Raw genomic sequence first — 25,354 nt, 5'->3', positions numbered from 1 at the left:
ATCAGTTCAGCCTAGCTTTCTCTGTCCCTCTCTTGCAGGTGCTGCCAGGTATGGTAATTGGCCTCTCATGCCCACATTAACCCCTTCTGGGCCTGTGTGGGGTACGTGCCCCATCACAGACTAGTTGAGGCCTGCATCCCAACCCTACAGCATTGGGGATGTGTCTCATCAGCAGTGGGCACAGCACACACATTGCATTCCTTGTGTAGGCTTTGCTACAGGGAAGTTGTCTTGTGTTTACCAAGCTAAATGCATCTGTGACTAGCTCTGTGATACGTCTGGTCTGTGAAGAGCTGTCCCAGTGTGACCCATGAGGTGCTGATGGTTCACTGACTTTGCAATCAAGGGAGACTAAAAGAGCCCAGTCCCCAGCAGATCCCTCGCCCACCTCCATTCACCTTAACCCAGTGGGGACTTTGCAGCCTTGCTTTGATCAACCACATAATCAGTCTAGGCCAAGAGTTTGTTCCAGACAGGAGCAGCCAGCTCTAGTCACGGAAACATAATTAGGAAACATCTCTGCATGGTTAACCCTGAGATCCAGCCTTTCCTGTTGGACTGATCTCTGTGGTGGGTGCCTGTTCCTCAGCTCCCAAGCCGCTCTGTGAGAGAAACTCCTTTCAGAGTGAGCTCAATGCTGGTGAGTGGTGCCAAATTGACAGCCTGGAAACTGAAGGTCTCTCTGCCCCCCTTGGACAAGTGCAGCATGAGTAGCAGGAGGGAAAGCAGCTTCCACTGCTCTGAAGCAACTCCTTCTAGGGAGGAGCAGGAAGTTCACGTTCCATGACCTGTTCAGTGTTCGGCCTCACTGCTGAGGCTGATAACTTAGAGAGCCAATGCCTGATTTGAACTGGCAACCTAGAGGTCTGGCACTTAAAAACCATAGTGAAAGGTACTTTAAAAACACCATAGACAGAGAGAGAGTGGACAGCTCCATATCCTATTATCCGTTGACCCCTCTGATCCACCCTGCTCCTTGCCTTTGCCATGAGGCTGCACTGGAATTGGTAACCTAGAAGAACAAGGGTCTATATTTCATGCCCAACCCCCTGAGGCAGCCACTTGGTGACTTTTCTGAAAGACTGAGATCAACCCTCTCCCTCCCTGCCTGCTGCTGGAGCCCCCATATCTTGTATTCTCAGGGTCTGGCCAGCAAAGAAGAGCTCCTGCTGCAGAAGAGCAAGTCAACAAGGAGCTCTATTGACATTTTGGAGGTGGAGATTGTCATGCCACAAGTAGGGGTAAAACCTTTAGAAAGATTTGACCATCTACTAGCTGGATTTTGGCCTTCTCCCAGACAAGGCCTAGCCAGTCATTCAGAGGTGCCTTCTCCCTTCCTTTGGGGAGATGTATCTTGTGCAGCTCTCTTCCCCGAGATAAAGTCCTTGCACAAAGCCTGGTGATAGGAGAATGTCAGAAGCAGAGATGAGTCTGACCCACAACATTCTGATCCAGATTGTAACATTGCCCAAGTCTTGAGGAGTTTGGATCTGGGGTTTGGTTTTGACCCATTAGAAATAGGGGCCCAGAGCAACATTTGGATCCACATTTGGAAGCTTCTCCAAGTTTTACGGAGGTCAGTCCACCTCAGCTCTGGAAGCCTGGAGAGTCGGTGCAAGTTGAGCCCCCTAAAGTCCAGCTGCTTATCTGACTTCCATCCTAACAGCTTGGGGCTGCAAAGTTGTCTGGGAAAGCCCAGGGGAGGGGAGTGGAGCAGGCATTCTTGTCAGCTTTCTAGGGTTTCCTGCTCCCGATCAGACTGGAATCTCCACAAGCATAGCCTTTCTCTGGGGCATTTTGGTGTCTGGATGTGACAGAATAATGTAAAGACTAAGCTAACTGCACTTTTTCCAATTCACAAAAGCTTTCAGTGGCATGGAGGGGTTCATTAGGAGCCTTGTTGGAAATTCGAGCTGGCTCTTATTCCAGCTATCGTATTTACGCCATTGGGAAGGCTGCATTACCACATCTCAGTGCGCTGGTGCCATGTTGAGATGAAACCTCCCAGCATGCTGGCTTTGAGCCAGCCCCAAAGATATTGTCGTAATGTTTCCAGCGGTTGGTTTTAAAAAAGGTCTGCTTCTGCAGGGTGCAAAACCCCCTGGGCTATTGTCTGCCTGGTCAGTCTGTGCGGTTACTGCAGCTCTGTGCTTCGATGGGACGCAGGCCATCTCGGTTCCCGGAGACACCACTTAACTGCTCACTTACACACGTGCAGTTTTAAAAATACGATTAACTCTTTTATTAATTGTCAACAAAACAACAGTACGGAGTTGTGGATAAAATCTCTCTCTCAGGCATGCTTCTTCCATACTGTTTTTAACTGGATGGGGGGAGAGGAGTCCTCAGCAAGCAGGATTTCTCTCATGCAGTAACGCAGACTTGAAGAGCAAGCTGAGCCTTTCTCCTCTAAATGGAAAGGATCCCTGAGGTGAAAGCTCCCTTCAAACCAGGTTACTGACATTTACTTAATGCCGTCTGTAGCAGGATTATCATTAAAGCTGCCCAAAAGCACATTAATCTCTCTGGAGCCGTCCAAGCGCTGGACTGTAATGGCATTTAATCAGAGAAGGCTTTGATTTCTAAAGACAAGTGCAAACACTGAAATATCTGCCTGTGGAACAGTTACCTATTCATGTGCAAGCACAGCCGAGGAGGAGAATGCAGCTGGGATATTAATGGTGGGAGGGGAGCGTGGGTCTCAGAGAAATTAGTTTGCTGTAATCTAGAGGCAAGGAAGGGTGTGTGGGGATAAGACCTGGATATTTTTGGAAATAGACTCTCTCTGTTTCAGGAGATCAGAGCATTTGTGGGCCAGGATGGGGGAGAGCAAACAGGGATCCAGGAACTTATGGCATGTTTGCTGCGGAAAGTAAAGAAGAATGAGGTTGTTCAGAGTACGTCCTTCTAAAGAACCCCCTCCTTGATGGAACAGGTGCCACCACGCTGAACCCACTCAAACTTTAATAGACTCACTTAAAGAGACTTGCCCCCGTAAAACTCACAGTCCTTCTTATCCGAACCTTTCTGTTTGGGCTTCTCCTGTTTATCCAAACGGAGGTTCTGTCACCTGTCTCACCCAGAGAGCTCTTTATCAGCAGATTGTGCAAGCTGTGCGTGTCGTAAATGAACATACAGCTCACAGGCTGAGCTGTAGCTGGTGTAACTAACTAGCACAGCTCAACTGTCCAATTGTAGATTCCACTGAGAGATTCACAACTTGTAGTTTGTGCTGTGTCGATTAGTTACACAAGCCATCCAGTCGGCAAACAGAAATGGTACCGTGTGCCTCCTGTCGCCAGCCACCTGCTTGTAGATTGTGAATGTTACAAATAACATTCAGTCAATGATATATTTTATATTAATCAAAAGTAAAAGCAAACCACCAAGGGACCTAAGCTGAGTAACTGCAGGCACCTGTTGCTATAATCCTTGTTCTTTGCCGCCACATCCGCTTCTTGCTGTTTGCTGTCTCCACTCATTGAATCATCTGAAATGGTAAGCTCTTCAGGGGTGGGACCGGGTCTTCCTCTTCGGTTTGTAAAGTGTCTGGCACTCATCTGAGTGCTGACAAATAGACAATGTGAAATGTTCTCTTGAGGTGGGATTCCTCACTGTACACAGTACCAATGTAAGGCCCATGCATCGCTTATATGCAAGTGGGATTTCTGTGGTGCACTTGGCTAGCCCCCTGCACAGAGGTGGAGCCCTCCGTTGTGTATACCAGAGCTGAAACCTCACATTTCTTGAGCATTTGTGCTCATAATGCTGGAGTGTTTTCAGAAAGGGAGCACAGAAAAGAATGCTGAAGAGATCAGCTGCTCTTGCTGCTTATACCTCACCCTTCAGTTTGGGGAGCAGTTTCCTTAGAGATCGTTTTAATTTGCCCCCATTAAAGCTTAGTGCAAAAAGTGCCAGACACTAGTAAGGAGAGATAGCGAGAGCTGCTACTGGCAATACAGGCGCCTGAGCAGTACAAGGACACCCAGCAAACGGTTAAAACAGAGATGAGGGCTGTTCAGACTGTAAGTCAATCTCAAGCATCAACATCAGTCAGTTCCCAAGGAGTCTCGGAGATGCATTTTACATTAACTCCAAAGAAATATACTCCCTATACTCACTTTCCATATAGGGGAAAGTGAGCCCTGACTCCATTTCAGATGTCACGAAGTTACAGCACAAATGTATACAATAAATAAATAACACTTCTGTGCCCTTCCCTACCCCTTCCATAGCACTTTGGAGATTCCAATGAGTTTAATCTCGCAACTCCCCGGGGAGGTGATTAATAGCATTCTCCCCATTATTCTGATGGGGAAACTGAGGCACGGAGAGGGGAAATGATTTTCTCACAACCACACAGTGAGGCAGAGCTGGGACTAGAACCCAGGAGTCCTGCATACATCTACATCTTAACTGCGTCCTTCTTCCCTAAACGTTATCTCAGCGTGACACAGTGTGCAATGATAATGTTGTACTACACAAAGATGCTGTGTCTTGATTTTAAACAGCTCAGTGTTGGAGAGGAAAGCTCAAGACCTATGGCCTCTGATTCCAAACCCTCACTGAGGACCATTTCAGAGTCTTGATGCTGAGCAGCTCCAGATCAGGGCTTTATGTCTCCAATGCCCTTCTCTAATTTCACACCAGTTTAACTGGGTCTCTGCAATGGCAGGATGTTTTTTAAAAATGACCAAAAAAGCAACACACTCACAAATCCAATTAACCTTCGATTAAGGTTCCAGAATCGATGCTATTCTTTTGGCCTGAGGAGGTAATATTGAGCCCTGAGAAATGAGCTGCACAACGACCTTTACTTTTAATGAGATCAATAGAAGTTAGTGTCGCCATCTCTTAAAATAATTAGCAAATATTACAGATGAATTAGGGCAAACAGCTAGTATCTGCTCCTGATCTAAAGAGACAGGAACAAATGGAGGAGAGACAGGAAAGGACACTGCCCTATCCACCAGCATCCCCGGGATCCTTCTGTAACAGGCAATGAGTTCAGCTCACCAATGCGCACATCACAGGTTCTATAAGCATGTCCAGATCTGTACTCAAGCCACGGCAGGATGGAAGGATGCAGTAAGAATCAGCACTCACTTGAATCTTCAGCTGATTCCCAAGACAGGGAGAGTGAAAATAATCTGGTTCTCTGGATCTTGTTGATTTCCCCCAGTGTTACTGTAGGGCTACACATGAGCAATGCAACTGTACAAGCTGGCTTGCTAATGTAGAGTTGCTCTGAAACTCAGAGTGCACATGCTGTTTTATTATCGACAGGTTTCTTACGAACATTAGACTGTGCATAATGGTATGCTATTCCAGGGTTACTCGCTTATGATGGGCTATGCAATGTTTTGTTTTTATAGGGCTTTTTTCTGATGAAGGCTCAGCTGGACACACTGGCTTGTTATTGCAGGGTTGCACATGACTCATAGAATCTTAGACTTTAAGGTCAGAAGGGACCATTATGATCGTCTAGTCTGACCTCCTGCACAATGCAGGCCACAGAATCTCACCCACCCACTCCTGTAACAAACCCCTAAGCTATGTCTGAGTTATTGAAGTCCTCAAATCGTGGTTTAAAGACTTCAAGGTGCAGAGAATCCTCCAACAAGTGACCTGTGCCCCACGCTGCAGAGGAAAGTGAAAAACCCCTAGGGCCTCTGCCAATCCGCCCTGGAGGAAAATTCCTTCCTGACCCCAAATATGGCGATCAGCTAAACCCTGAGCATGTGGGCAAGACTCACCAGCCAGCACCCAGGAAAGAATTCTCTGTAGTAACTCAGATCCCACCCCATCTAACATCCCATCACAGACCACTGGGCATATTTACTGCTAATAGTCAAAGATCAATTAATTGCCAAAATTAGGCTATCCCATTATACCATCCTCTCCATAAACTTATCAAGCTTAATCTTGAAGCCAGATATGTCTTTTGCCCCCACTTCTTCCCCTGGAAGGCTATGCCCAGCCATTGTTGTTGTAGGGTAGCTTGTGACTTCTAGGAATGGTGATTTGTTATTGTGTGTTTGCTCATGTGTTCTAGGGTCATTGCCATATCATATATGCTGATAGAAGTTCATAAACTTAGCAAATGCAAGGGAGTAAAAGTCAAAGTCTGGCATGTATTTATTGCTAGAGTGTGTCACAGCCTGCAACAGCATGTTCCTCCATGATGCACTTAACAGCAGGCTCTACAGATCTGGTTTCTTCCCCTTCTCCACCTCCCATCTGCTGATCTCTTCAGCTAGACTCTTCTCAGTGACCCACCCCTCTCCCACGTGAAGTGGCAAGGTCATATTGAAACTGTGTTCTTTGCACAGCAGGGGGCTGTAGTGATGTCACATATTATTGTGGTGGCATCGTGCTGTTTGTGTTGTGCCGTGGTGATGCTACAATACCATTTGTTGGAACACACTGGCAGTAGCCAATGCAACGTAGGCACCTGAATTGAATTGGATTTATTCAGTAACACGTCCTGCAAATGCCTCTTGAACAGCACAGGGCAAAGCCATTGGAATAGGGGCAAATCTTGCACCCTTCTGATTTATCAGACCCAGCTCCCTCTGCTGACAAGCATGTGAATTTTTCCCTTATATTCATCCAGACTAGTCCCTTTGTTAGTTACATCCCATTCCTCCTAGTTACATCCCTTGTACCCCCTGAAGCTATGCCTACAGTACGACTTTTGTCGGTATAACTTATGTCACTTGGGGGTGTAAGGAAAATAGCCTCCGGATCGCCATAAGTTACACCAAGAGAAGCGCTGATGTGGACAGTGTTATGTCGGCAGGAGAGCTTCGTCCGCCGACATAGTTACTGCCACTCGTTGGGGGTGGTTTAATTATGTCAATGGGAGAAATCTCTCCCATCGGCGTAGAGCAACAACATGAGAGATCTTACAGCAGTGCAGCTGCATCGGTACAGCTGTGCCTCTGTAAGCTCACTAGGGTAGACCTGGCCTCAGTAGCTCTTCTCCCTCCTCAGTGTTCACACCCATCAGATGTTTGTAGACTGTTATCGTATCCCTTCTCTTTCATCCCTTAGCCAAGCTAGACATCGTTAGCTCTGTTAATCTTTCCTCCGAAGTGTATCCCTCCTGCCCCCTAATAATTTACCCTGCTGTTCGCTGAACTCCTTCCAGTTTGTCTACATCTTTCTGTTAATAAGGTGCCCAGAAGTGAATGCAGGATTCCAGGCATGGCCACATTATAATTATTTATTATTGTATTATTGTATCACAGCAACATCTAAAGACCCTGGTGCTGATTGGGGCCTCACTATGCTGGATGCTGTGACCTCTCTGTGTCATGATGCCATGCCTGGGCTGTGCTTCCATAGATCACAGCAAACTCCTATCTAATTTGTTGTCCACCATCACCCCTATGGTTGGTCTCTCTCAGCCTCACTACTTGCCAGATTTCTCCCTCCCAGTGAGTAGCTGGTTCTCAGGGGCTATTTTCCCATACCTGTTAGCTGCCTTCTTCCAAGGTGAATCTCATTTTATTCCCTGTTATATACCTGGCTGCTGGGTCAGTGTGAAAGGGATAAGGTCAGCTGTGATAAGGGTGGGACACCTTAGCCAGGGCTGGCAACACTGGAGTGTCTGAGGGGGTAGATTGCAGCTTCCTCCAATTGATTTTCCAAGTGGTGGGTTTTTGTTTTATTTTTTAAAGAATTATATGCAGTGAACGGATCATGAATATTCCAGAATCAAGTTCTCTTGCATAGTGGTGATTGGTCAGGTAAATCCTATGCTGTTGTTTGTGTTCCCTGAGTGGATGAGCATTCAAGCACTCCTGGCACAGACTGTGACGCTCTGGGACTCCCTTTCTGTGAATGATCGATCGTGCCAGTAAAGCGTGGTCATGGGGATGTTGGTGGAAAGTGAGCAAAAAAGAGACAACTGTGGCCAAACAAGCGAATTCCCTTTGAAATTCCAGCCACATTCACTGGAAGTAGTTTGCATTAATGGGCGCAGACTCACAGTCACGTGCGTATGCTTATTGAACAGCACACACACGGACATGCAGCACATGCTCCCCGTGATGGACATGCACGCACAGACACATTACATACACCCTCCTATCACTTGCTTCAAAGCCCATGGAGATTCCATTTCTAGGGCCTAGCTGCAGCAAGGCCTCCATTCAACTAGCTGGGTGACCTGAGGCCCAGGTGCCTGCTCCTCTGAGCATGCAGGGCAGGAAGAGGGGTGATGTGCTATGCAGTTACCAGCTCAGCTGGTCTCACACTCCAGCTGGACACTCTGTCAGGGCAAAGGCTTCTCTAGAGCAGGCTCAGGGAAAGGCTCTGATGTGCCCCATCGGCTGCTCAGGGCTGCACTGGGGGGAGAAGGTAGAGGTGAGAGTTACAGGGACAGGAGGAGGGGCAGAGGGGTCTCCTGATGGAATCCTAATCTGCTCACATAGTAGGTCCTCACAGCACTTGAAGAGGAAGGCAGGGCATAGGACATGGGTGTTCAGGATGGGCATTCACATGAGAGCAGCAGTCACTTGGTTGGGGCTTCTGCCCTTCTCACTTACACCCTCTTTCTGTCTCACTCCCTGCATTGTACTAGCACTTGGGTGGGAATTTGAGCCCTGAGCCCTGACATATAGGGCTACGCAACTGTTCCAGCTCTGGGCCCTCGTGCACAGCTTTGCCGATGCCTGTCAATCCTGACCTGCAGTAACCCTGGCTATTCCAAGCCTCCAAAATCTACAAAGTTTAGTCTGAGACAGCGAAATTCAGTTCACTTTGGACCCAAGACTGAATTTGAACCCAGCTGTCCTGAATTGAAAAGCTGATGCTGTAATCTGAGGTGAAGCCGGATCCATTCCAGCTGGTCTGTGAACCTAGTGTAGATTCTTTCCCATCATCTAAATGAATTAACAGATTAAGAAGGGCCTTCCATGCTGCCTTTCCTTGATCTTTGTGCAGTTATTAGCTGGCTCTTTTAAGACACCACAGCACGTTGTACTTTGATCCCACCAGCTGTTATAAGCTAAACAGGTTTGATCTGGATCGGTGCTTGGATCACTCTTAAGTATCACCTAGTTGTTGTGTTGGTGATTCAGGTGGTGCTCTCATCCTTCAGTCAGTCTGGTAATAATGCCCCCATGTGATGTTAGGGTCAGCACTGGCCCCACTTCCTTAGCATGGTGATAGGGAAGCTGTGCTGCTGAAGATGTTGTCAATTCCTGACCACTGGGAGTCATTCAGGCACTTTCCATAGGAATTGGGGTCTTAATTAATTCCAAAGTCCAGTTTGAGTAGCATTCTGATCCTCCAATGTCATCCTGCAGAGGCAACAAAATATGGGAATCTTTGTTTCTTGTCCTAATGTAACAGTGCACAGCGTAGTTCTGTGGCTGGCAAACAGCTGCCTCATCCCATCCCAGAGGCGGATGCATTTCAGTGGTTGGCAAAGTGATCTCTGCAAAGCACTGTGTGATGTTTATTTGTGCAGAGGTGTTTGGCATTTGAATCCCTGTTGCCCCTTTTTTGGGATCCCCTTCCCCTTCCAGTGGGGCTGCCTGCGGTGAGGGGGTTTAGCATGCTGGTTACACTGCATTGAGCAGGGGGAGCGGTGGGAATCCTTTATAATGATTGTCTTTTAATTGCCTATTTGGTGCCCTGCTGGGGGGGAACTTTCGGCGTGGGAGAGCTGTGAGGCTGGGGCTGGGGTATGTGTTACTGAGGGCTGCCCGAGTGCACTGCGGGGCCTGGCGCTGCTCCTGCCCCAGCGAGACACTGGGCTTGGGGGCTGTTGACTTACTCCCATGAGGCTTTTAACTGTGATAAAATCACCCTGCGATAAGGCAGCCACAGCATGGGGGGGACGTGGCCGTGACAGGATGATTTAAACAGCCTCTTGCTGTTGCTTCATCTTCCCAGACATCATAAATCAAATTAGCACCGGACTGAGGAGAGGGTGGGAGGAGGACTGAGCAATGTAGGGAGGGAGACGCTCTCTTTATAGAAACCAGCCACAGTCTCTCCCAGGCAGACCCCACCCAGAGCAACAGATGCTGCCCTGTCTGCCTCAGATGTGCACCCTGGATCTGCCCCATCCATCCCCAGACAGATGCTCCTCCCCTGTGTCTGTCCCTTGATGCCCACTTCTGCCCTGACAGATGCCCCAGTCAGACACCTTCCACCATGGCTGCTCCAACACATACCTCCTCATCTGCTCCTGTGTCTTTCCTCTCCACTAATGTGTGCCCTTGTTTCTACCCAGATGGATGCCAGCCTTTGTGCCAATTCCCTCCAGTTATGCCATAGACGAACACTTTACACCTGTTCCCACAACCCCCCCCCCCCAACGTATGCCCCGTGGATGGACACTCTCATATTTTTGAATGCCCCAGGCCATCAGACCCCAGGGTATGTGCCAGCTCCTCCTCTCCCTGTAATCATCAGACCCCAGGGTACATGCCAGGAGCTGACTCCTCACTGCTCCCTGTAGTCATCAGTCCCTGGCATAGTTGTTAGACCGTGGAGTAGCTGGTGGCCCCGTCCCATGCTGTGACTGCCTCCTGTCTCCTTTCAGATCTCTCGCAATCTGGGGAAGCTGTACAGTGAAATGATCTTTGTGAACGGCTTCGTACACTGTGACCCGCACCCGGGCAATGTGCTCGTGAGGAAGTGCCCAGCCACTGGCAAGGCCCACATTATACTGCTGGACCATGGGCTCTACCAGGTATGTGAGTATGAGGGTGCTGGGAGCCAGCAGGCTGATGCTGTGCACTGTCTTTGGGGAGGTGTCACTCATGCCTGTGTGCTTCAGGCCTGAAAAGAGCTGAGAGCCTCCTATTTCACCCAGCCAGTCATAGCCCTGGTGAATTAAAGAGGGACCCCAGGCTTGCAGATCCCCCTTGTGGATTTTTCCTGTAGCACCTACCACCCTTGAATGGGATTTTATGCCTGGAAGCTTGAAATATCAGACACGGAGGTGGTTAAAGGCGCCCGCTGGTTGGGAAAGGTTGTCCCCTCCCTGCCCTGGTGCTGTTGATTGATTTCCTTTGGGGAACATGGCCGTCCCTCCCCAGGTCCTGACAGAGAAGTTCCGCTTGGACTATTGCCGGCTCTGGCAGTCCCTGATCAAGGCTGATATGAAGAGGGTGCAGAAATACAGCCGACGGCTAGGGGCAGGTGACCTGTACCCACTCTTCGCATGCATGCTCACCGCCAGGTCCTGGGACTCTGTCAACAGGGGCATCGACCGGTCACCGGTCACAGCCAATGAGGTACGACCTGTTTGCGCTCCGTGTTCCTGTGGTGTCTTTCTCCATTATAATCACCTAGTTAATTGATATCAATATTAATGGCTGCCCTTGCAGGCCTATTGAGAGGCTGCATTGAGAGCTGGACTAAAGGTGCCTGGAATCCCTTTGCTATGCACTTTTAACGGCTGAATTTAGTCTCCTAGTCTCTCACACGCACTCATCACAGGTCAGTTAAATTTCCCATAAGATTTTCTTGGTTAAATAAATTAGCAGCTCTGGTAGAGGAAACCTCTGTAAATTAGCCCTTCTCTGAAAATTTTCCTGAGTGCAGCTGTGCAGGGAGCAGACGGAGCTGGGTAAGGGGCAGAGGAGACATCGGAGCTCAGTGGGGGAGGATAATACATATTAGTGTTAATTGCTAGTCATGTGAATGACCGTCAGCACTGATGCATGCTCATCAAAAATCCTTGGAAATGACAGAGGTTGTTTGGTACAGGAGGTAAGTCAAGGTTGCTTAAGTGCAAATCCCATCCACCCAATCATGAAAAATCTAGAAAATCACCAGTTAAATTCTTCCTCTTCCTTCTGTCCATGTGTCACGAGTCCTTCTATGCTCATGTACATCTGTCTACCACTCACAGCACCCCCCTTCATCGCACTAATGAACAAATGGGCAACCATGTTGTTTGTAGGGGTAAGCAAGCAGGGGTGTGGCAGTAACAGTGGGCCAGTGTTTGTGGGAGGAAGCATGTTGTCTCACATGGCTTATTTTAATGTAGGTGTAAGAAGCTTGTGTTATGGTAGTGGCAAAGTGTGGGGGGAGGGCAGGGGTAGAGGACAGAATGAGTTGGCTTTGTATTGCTTGGTAAGCGGTGCCTGTGCAGATGTAATCTGCAGGTAAGAATTCATAAAGAAGGGTTAAAATTGGCTGTTGTGAAATTATGCGGTGGAAATTCCTCACTCTTTGTGGGTTGGTGCTTGATTTTTGTGGCCAGAGTTAAGGTTTGCGCTGGTGGGTCACAAATACCATAGAGCTCCCCTCTGGCATCGGCAGGTGAGTTTACATTTAAGGGGAAGGCAGCTCCTTTCTTTTGGTTTTGGGGTGAAATTGAGAGGTTAATAGCAGCAGCGAGAACCAGACATTGTGGAGGTAGGTACCATGTAACACACAGCTCTGATGATGCTTCTAAATCCTGTCTTGAAGTACCCTCTGCTTCTCCAGATCTGCTGGCACACCGGAGGCCTTATCTTGTGCACCATCTCCTATTCCAGACTTTGTCCTTGTCAGAAAACACCAGCTACGATGACATAATCTGGTTGTTTTGGTTGTTTTGTGATGGGGACAAATACTCTTACTTAGCACTAGACTGAGATGTATCAGACTTATTTAATTGTGATCTGTATGGGATCCACATCCAGGGGGACTGGTAATGTAGTAAGCATGCTGGGGGAAGGGGGAATGAATAGTACTTATCCTGTGAAATGTGTGCCCATTCCCATACTGGCTTCTTCCATTGAGCAGGGGTGCTCAACCCCCGCTCAGCCCCAGGCCCTGCCACACTCCACCACTTCCCCCAAGACCCCACCCCAGCCCTGCCTCTTCCCACCCCTGCTCTGCCCCGCCTCTCCTCTTCCTACCCAATTCAACCTCTTCCCCTGAGCATGCCCTGTCCCCGCTCCTCCCCCTCCCCCCCAGCTCCTCCTGCACGCCGCAGAACAGCTGATCGCGGCGGGTGGGAGATGCTGGCAGGGAGGGGGAGGAGTTGATCGGAGGGCCACCAGAAGGTGGGAGGTGCTGGGGGAGAAGTGGGGAGCTGGCTGCAGATGAGTGCTAAGCACCCACTAATTTTTTTCCATGGGCGCTCCAGTCCTGGCGCCTATACCCACCATTCCACCAAATCAAATGTGGGACTTGCTCACCACCTGCCCCAAAACACCCATGTTTCTATCCAGGCTCTGAAGGGCTGACATTACCCCATTTCGAGGTTCAAGATTCTGCTTGCCATTTTAACTTGTTGCTAGGAAACCCAATGAATATCCTGGCCCATGCTCAAATCCCCAGATTTTCCTGGAAGCAGAGGTTAAAAATACAACTGTAATAATCTCAAACACACAATTTTGTGATCTTTGAATTTCTGCTCTCTCTGGAACTGCCATCTCATGAGGTGTTGAGTCCTACAGATTGTCAACTGGCATAAGCACGTGCCCTTATTGAATATGTTTCAAATTATCCAGTAACATTAAGCCTAAAAGGAAGGGCTTTTTGCAGTATAGTTAACCTGTGGAACTACTTGCTACATGATATAAACTAGGCAAATACAACTTAGATGGGGCTGCAATAAGGTGGGTGCATAACTGGCTGGATAACCCTACTCAGAGAATCCTGTGGCACCTTATAGACTAACAGACGTTTTGCAGCATGAGCTCATACCTTTCCAGTAGGATTGGGAACCATTAATAGCTACTCTCTGAGTAGATATCAGAGGGGTAGCCGTGTTAGTCTGGATCTGTAAAAGCAGCAAAGAATCCTGTGGCACCTTATAGACTAACAGACGTTTTGCAGCATGAATGCAGACTAACACGGCTACCCCTCTGATATCTACTCAGAGAGTAGCTATTAATGGTTCCCAATCCTACTGGAAAGGTATGACAAATGGGGTTCTGCAGGCATCTGTTTTGGGACCGGATCTTTTCAATATCTTCATCAATGACTTAGATATTGGCATAGAAAGTATGCTTATTAAGTTTGCAGATGATACCAAACTGGGAGGGATTGCAACTGCTTTGGAAGATAGGGTCATAATTCAAAATGATCTGGACAAACTGGAGAAATGGTCTGAGGTAAACAGGATGCAGTTTAATAAAGACAAATGCAAAGTGCTCCACTTAGGAAAGAACAATCAGTTTCACACATACAGAGTGGGAAGAGACTGTCTAGGAAGGAGTACGGCAGAAAGGGATCTAGGGCAGTGGTCCCCAACCTTTTTTGTCTGGCAGACGCCAGACGAAGGACCGTGGCGGCGGTCGAGCATCCGCCAAAATGCCGCCGCCTCTGGATGACGTCGCTTGTCGGTGGCAAGTGGCATCATCCAGAGGCGGTGCCACCGAAATGCCGCCGAATTTCGGCGGCATTTCGGTGGATGCTTGACTGCCAGCCAGGATGTGGGCGCATTTAGATGCCCCCATGGGTGCCATGGCACCTGTGGGCACTGCATTAGGGACCCCTGATCTAGGGGTTATAGTGGACCACAAGCTAAATATGAGTCAACAGTGTGATGCTGTTGCAAAAAAAGCAAACATGATTCTGGGATGCATTAACAGGTATCTTGTGAGCAAGACACGAAAAGTCATTCTTCTGCTCTACTCTGCGCTGGTCAGGCCTCAGCTGGAGGATTGTGTCCAGTTCTGAGCACCGCTTTTGAAGAAAGATGTGGAGACATTGGAGAGGGTCCAGAGAAGAGTAACAAGAATGATTAAAGGTCTAGAGAACATGACCTATGAAGGAAGGCTGAAAGAACTGGGTTTGTTTAGTTTGGAAAAGAGAAGACTGAGAGGGGACATGATAGCAGTTTTCAGGTATCTAAAAGGGTGTCATAAGGAGGAGGGAGAAAGCTTGTTCACCTTAGCCTCTAAGTATAGAACAAGAAGCAATGGGCTTAAACTGCAGCAAGGGAGGTTTAGGTTGGACGTTAAGAAAAAGTTCCTAACTGTCAGGGTGGTTAAACACTGGAATAAACTGCCTAGGGAGGTTGTGGAATCTCCATCTCTGGAAATATTTAAGAGTAGGTTAAATAAATGTCTATCAGGGATGGTCTAGAGTGTATCTGGTCCTGCCATGAGGGCAGGGGACTGGACTCGATGACCTCTCGAGGTCCCTTCCCGTCTTAGAATCTAAGAATCTATGAGGCAAAGATGTTAAGAATAACAACAAAAAAAAGGATTAGATATTTTGTATAAGAGGGAATATCCTCTTCAGTGATGGTAGCTGGGATAAATTGATGAGAATCCTTATGCTTCAGGGCATAAGTTGGGGTCAGGAAGGAATTTCACCCCAGGGATGATGTTAAATATTTAGGTGCACTGACAGTTATTAAGCTGCCTTCTGAAGTATTTGGTATTGGTCACTGTCAGAGACAGGACACCAGATTAGATGGATCATTGTCTGAACAAAGCAGGAGCAGATAGAGTACTGGATGAAGTACACAACAGGTCTGATCTGTTGGAGGTGCAAACCAGACATATGTGAACCATAGGCCTGTTATGGTTCTGAAAGTCTTATGTGCACGATAGAAGGGTCTCAAAGCCAGTATAGGGAAAATGTACAGCCCCAGTCAAACCCACTGTGGAGGAGAAATTATTTTATAACTGTCAGTTTCCCCTTCCCCCTCCAACCATAACCTTGATTCTATGTAAGAATCTGTTTCTGGTGCATTCTGCATGTGACATGCTGGGTTCTGAACCCTTCAAATGCTCCACTGACCTTTTTCTGGATTTTCTGGTTCATGCCACAGCTGCTGGAGGATGCAGGGAAAGTCCATGTGTGTGATGATCCATTACACTGCCCTAGATTCATTGGAATTCTTGTTGAGTGGGACTGACAGCTCTAGCAAGAGCCAGGAGAGTGTGGGCAGGCAATGGACGTAGACTCCAAGGCCTCTGTTAACATCTCTCTCCTCTCTCTGCACCATTCCCCTGTGCTCTGACGGTGCTCAGGATGTGGAGATCCGGACCAATGCTGCTGCTTACCTACCTCAGATCAACCAGCTCCTCAACAATGTGCCCCGCCAGATGCTGCTGCTGCTGAAGACCAATGATTTGCTAAGGGGGATTGAGTCAGCCCTACACACACGGGCCAGTGCCAGCTCCTTCCTCAACATGTCTCGCTGCTGCATTAGAGCCGTCTCCACGTGAGTCCCTGTGTCTCTGAGACAGGAGCCCCAACCCCCACTGGGCCCCCCCTGTCTCTTGTCCCCTAGTGAGATTCTGCAGAGATGGCGGCTCTGGAATTTCTAAAACTGCCCTGTCTTACCGGAACCTTTTCCCTCGTTAGCATGCCTGTCAAGGCCCCGCCCCCTTTTTTCTTTCTCAATCTCATCTTCTTTCTCCCCCATCCTACCCACCACCCGGGTCTCCATAGGGAAGGAGCTCTCAGCAGGAACTGGGAACAGGGTGGGAGCTGGAAACAGTGGGGATTTTGTACTAAATTTTTGATTCTGGGATCATAATTCCCCCCAGATCTGATTAATGTCCCCACTAGAAACAGCTGATGGAAAAAGAACCCAAACTTCACAGCTGCCTGTCTCACAGCATGGCCTTGTGGTTAGGGGGTGTGGCTCCTGGGTTCTATCGCTGGTTCTGACTTGACTTGCTCTTTGACTGGTGGCCAGTCACCTCATTTTTCTGTGCCTCAGTTTCCTCATCTGCCCAATAGAGATAACAATTCTGTGTCTGCCTCATGAGGGCATCGTGAGGCTCCGTTAACTTGTGTTACTGGGGAGGGGCCCAGTACTATGTTTACAAGAGCCAGGAGAGTCAGGAGTGCCCAGTTCTATTCCTGGCCCTGCCACTGACCTATTGTGTGACTTTGGGCAAATTGCTTAACTTCTCAGTGCTGCATGTTCCCCAGCACTGTTGAGAGCCTTAGGCGAGAGGTCCTGGAGCAGTGCAGTGTTAGCAGTGATGGTTCTCTATAAGAACCAGCTGAATGTTGTGTTGTTTAGGGATCTGATTACATAAACACAAACCATGTGGTGAGTGCTTATCATTAACTATTATTATTGATAATAATAGTTAGCACCTGGATAGCCCCCTGCAATGTCAAACACTCTGACTAATGGAATAATGTCCCTGGTGGGGGAAGGGAGGTGCCATCACCCCACTGTCCAGATGGGTAGATTGAGGCATAGAACAGGGAAGGCCAAGACAAATCAGCACCAGCTGTGGAAACAGAACCCAGGAGTTCCTAACTCCTGATCTCAAGCTCATTGCACTTGCGCAGCCTTTCTCCTCTCTCCCATTTTTGGTGGGAGGGACCGTTCGTCTCCTGGGGAACATTTAGCCCAGGAAACCCTGACCTACCAGCTAACTGGGATTCCTCGGAGGTGGGGATCCTGGCTGACAATTGGCACCTGAGGGCGGGGGGGTAGGGGGGCTCCTGGTCTTCAAGATCTAAGATCCAACATTTACCCTGCTGCTGGGCTGTGTCCTGGGAGATTAATGCAGCTGTTTCTCTCCCTTGCCCAGGTATCAGAGGAGCAAGTCTCACTCCCTGTACAGAAAGGCCAAGATCTCTCTCTTAGAAGCCCTGAGCCTGTGGCAGATCAACTTACATGAACTCTTCCTGCGGCTGAAGGGGTCCCGGCTGGGGAACTGGGTCATTGCTTTCCTGAGCCGGATGCACCATTCTCCGTACTGACAGGAACTGGTGGGAGAAGCCTGGGCAATTATTGCTCGCCTCCATTCTCCGCAGCACACTTGCCTTCCTGACCATTCCTGTCTGTACTCCACAAAGGCTATTGAGACGCTTTTCTTGTAACACATAGTGCCGGCCTTGGCTGTCAGAGCATAAGCTTCTCTATAGTAGAGAGGGAGAGGAGAGCAGGGGCTCTGGGAGTCAGGACTCCTGGGTTCTATTCTAGCAATGAGAGAGGTGGGAGTATGATCTAGTGGGCAGGGCAGGGGGCCTGGGAGTCTCTCTGTTCCCAGCTCTGGGAAGTACCATTATGGAAACATCCTGTAGACTTCAATAGGAGAGGAGAACCTTTTCTAGCCCCTACCCCTTTTAAACCATCCTATAGCATTTAAGAGAGATGCATCCCTGCCCTAGAATTCTCCAGGATGGTTCAACCCCCCTAGAAAGGAAATCATTCCTTATGGAATCCAATAGGGTTTTCAGTAGTTTGTTCAGAATCCTATTGCTTTAATGCCTGTGAAATCTACAGGAATTTTCTCTAAGGGTAGAATGATCTAATGGTTAGAGCAGGGGACTGTGAGCCAGAACTCGTGGGTACTATTCCCAGCTCTGAGAGGGAATGGGAACTAATGGTGAGAGCAAAGGTCTGGAAGCCAGGATTTTTCTGGGTTCTGTTCCCAGCTGTGCTGTGGAGTCACTGTGTCATTTTGGGCAAGTGCTTTCCTTGCCTCAGTTTCCCCACATGTAACATGGAGGTAATGCTACAAACCCTCCTCTGAACTCCTCAGGGAGCAGGTGCTGTGGAATCTCATCTGAGAACTCACATCTTGTGGCGGGTGATGTATGTGCACTGTACTGTACTGTCGCACAGGAAAATAAATAGGATGTCATGTTAGAGTCCTGCAGGGGGAGAAGTGCATGGCTACCCACCCCTTTCATCCCAGCCCCAGTTTTAGTTTTCCCCTTCTCTGAGCATGACATGTCACTCTGCACCGTTAGTTCCTTACTAACCCAATCAACCGCTGCTCTATTCTCTCCACCACCTCTCCCCCATCTGACGGACGTGGTCCAGCTCAAGGTCAGCTGCTGCTGAGTCAGGCATGTGTTGCCGTGGGGGTGAGGGCACCCGCCTGGATGACTCACCACTGTTACCCCACATATTCATGCACAGCTAGTCCCCCTCCACCCCCCCAGCCACGGGAACGTACTGCCAGAGCATTACACGTGGAGCGGCTCGGCTCAGAACTGCTTGTGACGTTGTGCAGCTCCTGGCTCAAATGGAAACCTGTCACTTGCTTGGTCTATGGGCCTGATCGCTCTGAGCCCACAACCCGGACACAAGCCCCAGAAAGCCTTGCGCAGAAGCCTCACTTCTGCCACATGTCGCCAGGCTCTCCTCCCACATGCCTGGGAAACAAACTGCACATGGGATGATGGAAAGGGATGGGCCTTTCAGGCTGCCCCATGGACCATCTCTGCAAAGGGGCGTGTTTGAGAAGCTTGCACTGTCAGCAGGTTTGACTGAGTGAGGTTCTTGTCAGCATGGGAGAGCAAGGCCTGGGGAGGGGCTGCATGTGAAAGAGAATGGCTTCCTGGTTGGTATGACTCTGAAAGCCCAGCCATGGAGCATGTTTGTTCACGTGAGAGGGAATGTGGGTATGACTGCTGGGGAGTGTCAACCTGTGACACAGGGGATGTGGAAATCTGTCACTGGGTGAGGGAAAGAACATATGCAAGTCGGAAGCATACCCAGTAAGTGCGCGTGATTGTGTCTGTGATTGTGAAAGTATCTCTGAATATGTTGAAGCAGGTGTGCGCATGTGCATCTGGCTGGTTACTACAAAGACGTGTGTTAGCCACAGAGTCTAGTAGGTTAAATTGCAAATGAGAGAGAGAGAGAGAGAGTGTGTGTGTGTGTGTGTGTGTCCCCGTCCGTCCGTCCGTCCCCTACCGCCTGCAATCTAAATCTCAACCTGTCCCTCACATCCACGCCAACCCCCCTGCCTGTTCTCATTGGCCTGTCAGGTGGTAACCAGGTTGCCTAGGGTCTTAGCTGATGGGAGGAGCAGGAACAAGGGGCTCAGCTTGCCCTACGTGTGTTAGGAGAACCAGTTAGAGGAAGAAGCCCTGTCAAACCTTTCCCCAGCATTCTAGCCCAGTTCAGAGATGCACCCAGGCCAAACCTCTGAAAGGTCTGGGTTTCACTGTCACTTGAATTCTCCTGCAAACTAGCCTGTGATAATTTTAGTAATGGGAGCCTGAGTCAGCAAGGAGCTATGGAAGCCCTTGGCGATTGATCCTGCAGCCCTTACGTGACAGAGTCTTGCTCATGCAAATAGTCTCACTGAGGTCCATGTAATTACTTATGTGATTACAGCTTGCTGGACAGACCAGCTGGGTTATGAAGAAATAGCTGTGGGCCTGTCCTACTCCCTTCCCTTGCAGGGAACTGAAAATCACACAGTGAAGTCTAGTGAAACCTGCGCTCGTGGTCACTTATTGAACAGGGCATGTTCTAGTAGCCCCTGCAGCTCCTTCACACTAACCATTCTAAACACACCTATCACAGTAACGTCTGGGCTCCACCTGTGAGGTGCAGGTCACCTTCATTTCCGCCATTTTCCAGAGGGCGAGCAGATTCTGTGAGACGGTGCAGCTTCCCCAAAGTCGTAGCTGACATTTGTAGCAGAAGATGGGACCACACCCCATGCTCTACATATACCAACCCTGTGCCTTCACCACACCAGTATCCATCCTCTCAGCTGTTAATGGCATGCCTGAGCAGCCTCTGCTATAAAGGCCAAAGAGAACCAGCAGCCCTTTCAGGTGTCATTACTGACAGGTTGTGGTGAGCAAAGAGCAGGTTCTGTTTCATGGAGCTTTTGCCTATTGCCACCCATCCCTACTGAGCAGGGAGAGTAGCTGCTTTTTAGCAAGGTTTGTAGGGCAGGGCCTCAGCAGCGTGGTTTTCATCCAGCCCTTCTCATCAAAGTGAAGGAGAGGTTTGTCAGAGGACGGTGTGAACTGAAAGCTCAGAGGCCAGCCCTGTGATCAGGGCCAGCTCCAGACCCCAGCGCGCCAAGCGCACACTTGGGGCGGCATGCCATGGGGGGCGCTCTGCCTGTCGCCGGGAGGGCGGCAGGCGGCTCCGGTGGACCTCCCACAGGCATGCCTGCGGATGCTCCACTGGAGCTGGCGGGACCAGCGGACCCTCCGCAGGCACGTCTGCAGGAGGTCCACTGGAGCCGCGGGACCGGCGACCGCCAGAGCACCCCCCGCGGCATGACGCCGTGCTTGGGGCAGCGAAATTACTAGAGCCGCCCCTGCCTGTGATGTTCCTCTGCTGTCTGTCTCTCTGCTTAAAGCTCTCACATCTAAACCTGCAAAAATGGCTTTCAAAGGGGCCGCCTCCTTGTTGTCCCGATTGTGGCTGTTGGGTGGTGGCACCTCTGCCTCCCCTTTGTGTGGTCTGGAATGACTTCTCATTCTCCCCAGAAAAAACAGCCTCCCTCCCCGCAGCAGGCCTCCATGCAGTTTCCCTCTCTGGGTTATATTTCAAGGGAACCGACATTTCTTTTCGATAGTTCCTTATTTCTGCCCTAGCTCCCTCTGCTGGCTCTATGGCAGCACAACACAAGCCAAGGCCAGAGGCAATGTATGCACCCGGCCAGGGTCCTGTGTGCCGCAAGGACTAACCTACGCCTGGAAGTGGACTCCAGAGTCTGGTACTACTTTATAGGGGTGCTTACTGGGGCACTGAAATTTGATCCGGAACCAAAGAGGAGCAGTGCGGCTGTGATGGGTCTGTCCCACCTCCTATAATATTAAATGCCGTCCTGTATTTCTATAGGACCTCCCGTCCCAGGGATTATCAAAGCCCTTTACAAACTGCGTGCTGTAGCAACAGAAATCATTTCATCCACACTGAAATCTAGCCACCTCTGGGGTGGAGTGAGGCAGCTGTTTAACACCACCACACAGCCTGAGTGTAGAGGACATGAAGTGAAACAGAATCCCAAATCCAGCTGAAATAGCACAGAGAATCCAGGAAGGAAGAAAAACATTTATGGAGAGAGAATTTAGCCAAGTTTTAACCAAGTGCTCCATGTAGCACAACTGCCCCAGCACCATGTGGGGGGCGGGTATAGTGGAGTCAGTGCTCATGCAGCCCTCATCACCACCTCAGGCCACTCCCAGCAATGGAACCACTGAAAAGCATCAATCCCCCCCAATATCACCAACCCCCCACCATCAAGCAGAACCCCCAATATCAGTGCACCCCATCGTCCCCCCAAATCAATTCTTGTCATCTCCCTTCCCATCTCTTGGGAGGGCTCTTCTGCTGCTGCACCTATACCTTTGCCAGCCCTGGAAGGGGCAGTGGGCAAACTGCTGGGCTCCGGGAGGTAAATGGGAGGGGGGTTCAGACCTGGGCCAAAGGAGAGAGGCTCAGCCACAGTGTCTGGCCTCCCTTCATTCTCCATGGAGAGTGAGAGCCAGGGGAGCCACCTCCTCCTTTCTCTGCTCCCTGGACGGAGGGCACCCCCGATCCTGCTCCAGCTCCTTGCTGCAGCCAGGTAGCAGAGACTGTGTAGGGCTGCTCCAAACATGAAAGGGGGCCTTCCGTGGGTCAGCCCACCAGCCGGGGACTGACTGGGGGCACTAACTGCAGTCACACCTGCCCAGCCCTAGGACCAGTTCTGGACTGAGTAAATGTTCACATAGGGCAATGGAGGGAAGTCCAGCTAATTGTCTCCATGTCCAAAGGCAAAGACACAACACACACAAATGGCACAGCAGCAATGCACATGAATGTGCGAGTATGTGTGTGTGTGTGGGGGGAGCTGTGCTCTGTACGGATGGGATTACTTTGCCCTGCTGGACATACCACACCAGTGGCAGCGCTGCTCTGCCTCAACTGCAAGCTGTACCCAGCCCTATGAGCCGTCCAGACACAATGTGGTTACCAAGTCTGAGTCACTCTTCTGGGCAAATCTGTGTCTAATGGGGGCTCCAGAGCCTGCAGCATTCCTGGTGAGGGGAAGTAGGAGCAGGCAGAGGGGCCGTAATCTGAGCAGGCAGAGCTGGCTACATCTCCAGGGGCCAGTACGGGACTGTGAGTATGGGCAACAGGCTGACTTTAGATCTTGTAAACAGGGAAGAAGTGCTGATGGTCTCAGATCCACCCCAAAGAGCCAGGTCCTCCCCTGACTCCCGCAGGCCTAGCCTCTGGGCACTTGCTTTAGGAGCACAGAGGCACTTCTCCAGGAGTCCTGCAAAATCTGTCACGCTGCCTTTCTGAAAGCTCTGTGATGTACTTTCAGCATCCTCCAGGCAATGCTTGCAATTGTATCCCAAGCCCGGCATTATCCTGCAGATCACTGTCAGATAGCCCACTGTCTTAAAAAAGCTGCAACGTCTCTGTCGGAGCTGGATGTTAGTGCTTCAGCACAGTTCAGAAGGGGATTTGGTCCTTGTTGTGGGGTGCTGGCTCCAGCATACCACCTTGTGGTCCTGTGGGTGCATTGCACTCAGAATCTCTCCCCCTCCCACCCACCCCCAATTCTTCCAGTCCCCTACTCCAACTCGTCTGGTTCAAAACAGGGTCTCTTGTCATGGCATCTGATTCGTGTCGTTCTGTACTATGTAACTTGCTTTGTTAGTCACCTCATTCACCCCCATCTTGGGCCGCATAAGAGTCCTAGTCAGCTGTCTTGTCCTGGTCCCCTTCCTGGAGCTGGGACTATACTTCAAATGGTCACTCTCTCAAAACAGGAGTCCCAAGATATCCTCCTGGAACAGACAATACTTCAGTGAAAAAGGCACCTGCTCTCTCCTTAATGCAAGTGCCCAGCCCTCCTCCTGGAGCTGGGTAATTCAGGCAGTTATTACTGCCCTCCTTAAGCCAGGAGTCCCCAGCTCCCCTCCATGGAGCTGGGTTGTAATTTAGCCTGCTGCAGGGCCTCACCCAGCTTCTCCCTCTGCTGGCCCCTTTTCCCCAATGCATCAAGCTCAGCGAGTTCAGCAGGCAGCCTTCTACTGGCATCTCCTCTGCTACAAGGAGGAGGCAGGATATATACGGGTTCCCCTCTTTACAGCTCATCCTACTTGGTTGGGTGAGAGGAGAGCCTTGCCCTGCCCAAGGCTCCTGTCCCAGAGCCCTTAAAGAATCAGTGATGGGATTTCCTCCCTAACCATCCCAGGACCGCTTCCTCTCTCTCAGTATCACCTAGGTCCTTGTATGAAAATATCAGACCTTTCAAAATCTTAAATGGCTGCACCACATGACCAGGGTGGGCTGAACCCTAGGTACTACTATCCTTATGGGACATACTATCCCGTCACACTCCTCTGTGTTTGTGAACATGAGTGGGGTGATGGAGGCGGCTCTGGTGAAATGTGCTGCTGTGGGAGAGCTTGACAGGAACAGTTTAGGCAGCAATGGGGAAAGCCCCTCCCACACTGTCCCACCACTATATCTTTAGTCTCTCTGTTAACACTTTTAACAGAAGAGCTAATTGGTGCCTGTTGTCACATGGCCTAAGAAATTAAAAGGAACAGTCAGAAGAGTGAAATGCCTGCAAACTACATGGAGACTATTTAAAAAAGCCATAATAGAGGCTCAAACTAAATGTCTACCTCCAAAATAAAAAAAAAGTAATGAGGACCAAAAAATACCACTATGGCTAAACAACAGAGTAAAAGAGATGGTTAGCGACAAAAAGGCATCCTTTAAAAATTGGAAGTCAAAGCCTACTGCGGAAAACAGAAAGGAGCATACCTCTGTCAAGTCAAGTGTAAAAGTATAACGAGGCTGGCCAAAAACAGAATCTGAAGAGCAACTAGTTAAGGAGACAAAAACTAACAGCAGAACTTTTTAAAAGTACATCAGAAGCAGGAAACCTGCCAGTCAGTGGGGCCACTGGATGATCAAGGTGCTAAAGGAGCACACCAGGAAGACAAGGCCGTTATGAAGAAGCTGAATGAATTCTTTGCATCGGTCTTCACTGCAGAGGCTATGGGAGAGATCCTCGCATATTGCTTTTAGGTGACAAATTGGAGGAACTATCCCAGACAGAGGTGTCAATAGAGGAGGTTTTGGAACAAATTGATAATTTAAACAGTAATAAGTCACCAGGGCCAGATGGTATTCACCCAAGAGTCCTGAAGGAACTCAAATATGAAGTTGAAGAGCTACTGACTGGTATGTAAACTACTGCTTAAATCTGCCTCTGCACCAGAGGGCTAATGTAACACTGATTTTTTTTTTTAAATGGCTTCAGAGGTGATTGTGGCAATTACATGCTGGGAGGCCTAACTTCAATGTCAGGCAAATTGGTTGAAACTATAGTAAAAGAACAAAATTATCAGACACACAGATGAACATGTTACATTGGGGAAGAGTCAACACATTTTTTTGTAAAAGGAAATTTTGCCTCACCCATCTATTAGGATTCTTTGAGGCTGTCGACAAGCATGTGGACAAGGTTGATCCAGTGGATATAGTGTACTTGGGCTTTCAGAAAGTCTTTGACAAGTTCACACACCAAAGGCTCTTAAGCAAATTAAGCAGTCATGGGATAAGAGGGAAGGTCTAGTGGATCAGTAACTGGTTAAAAGAGAGAAAACAAAGGATAGGAATAAATGGTCAGTTTTCACAATGGAGAGCGGTAAATAGCGGGGTCCCCCAAGGATGTGTACT

General features: G+C 49.3%; 1 protein-coding gene across 6 annotated transcripts in view; it reads left to right on the top strand.

Moving 5' to 3' along the window:
- The window catches only part of ADCK1 (aarF domain containing kinase 1), a 126,948-nt gene extending 108,396 nt beyond the window's left edge, over nt 1-18,552 (top strand). For all 6 annotated transcript variants that reach the window (XM_039538897.1, XM_039538896.1, XM_039538899.1 and 3 more), the window contains 4 exons: nt 10,565-10,714; nt 11,064-11,261; nt 15,954-16,147; nt 17,484-18,552. In XM_039538897.1, the coding sequence (XP_039394831.1) occupies nt 10,565-10,714; nt 11,064-11,261; nt 15,954-16,147; nt 17,484-17,655 (714 nt within the window). In that variant the 3' untranslated portion in view covers nt 17,656-18,552. The remainder of the gene's footprint in view (nt 1-10,564; nt 10,715-11,063; nt 11,262-15,953; nt 16,148-17,483) is intronic.
- Nucleotides 18,553-25,354: the final 6,802 nt, after the last annotated feature.

The sequence above is a fragment of the Mauremys reevesii genome, linkage group 4 (assembly GCF_016161935.1).
Source record: "Mauremys reevesii isolate NIE-2019 linkage group 4, ASM1616193v1, whole genome shotgun sequence".
Classification (NCBI taxonomy): Eukaryota; Metazoa; Chordata; order Testudines; family Geoemydidae; genus Mauremys; species Mauremys reevesii.
This window is presented reverse-complemented; position numbering and strand designations above follow the sequence as displayed.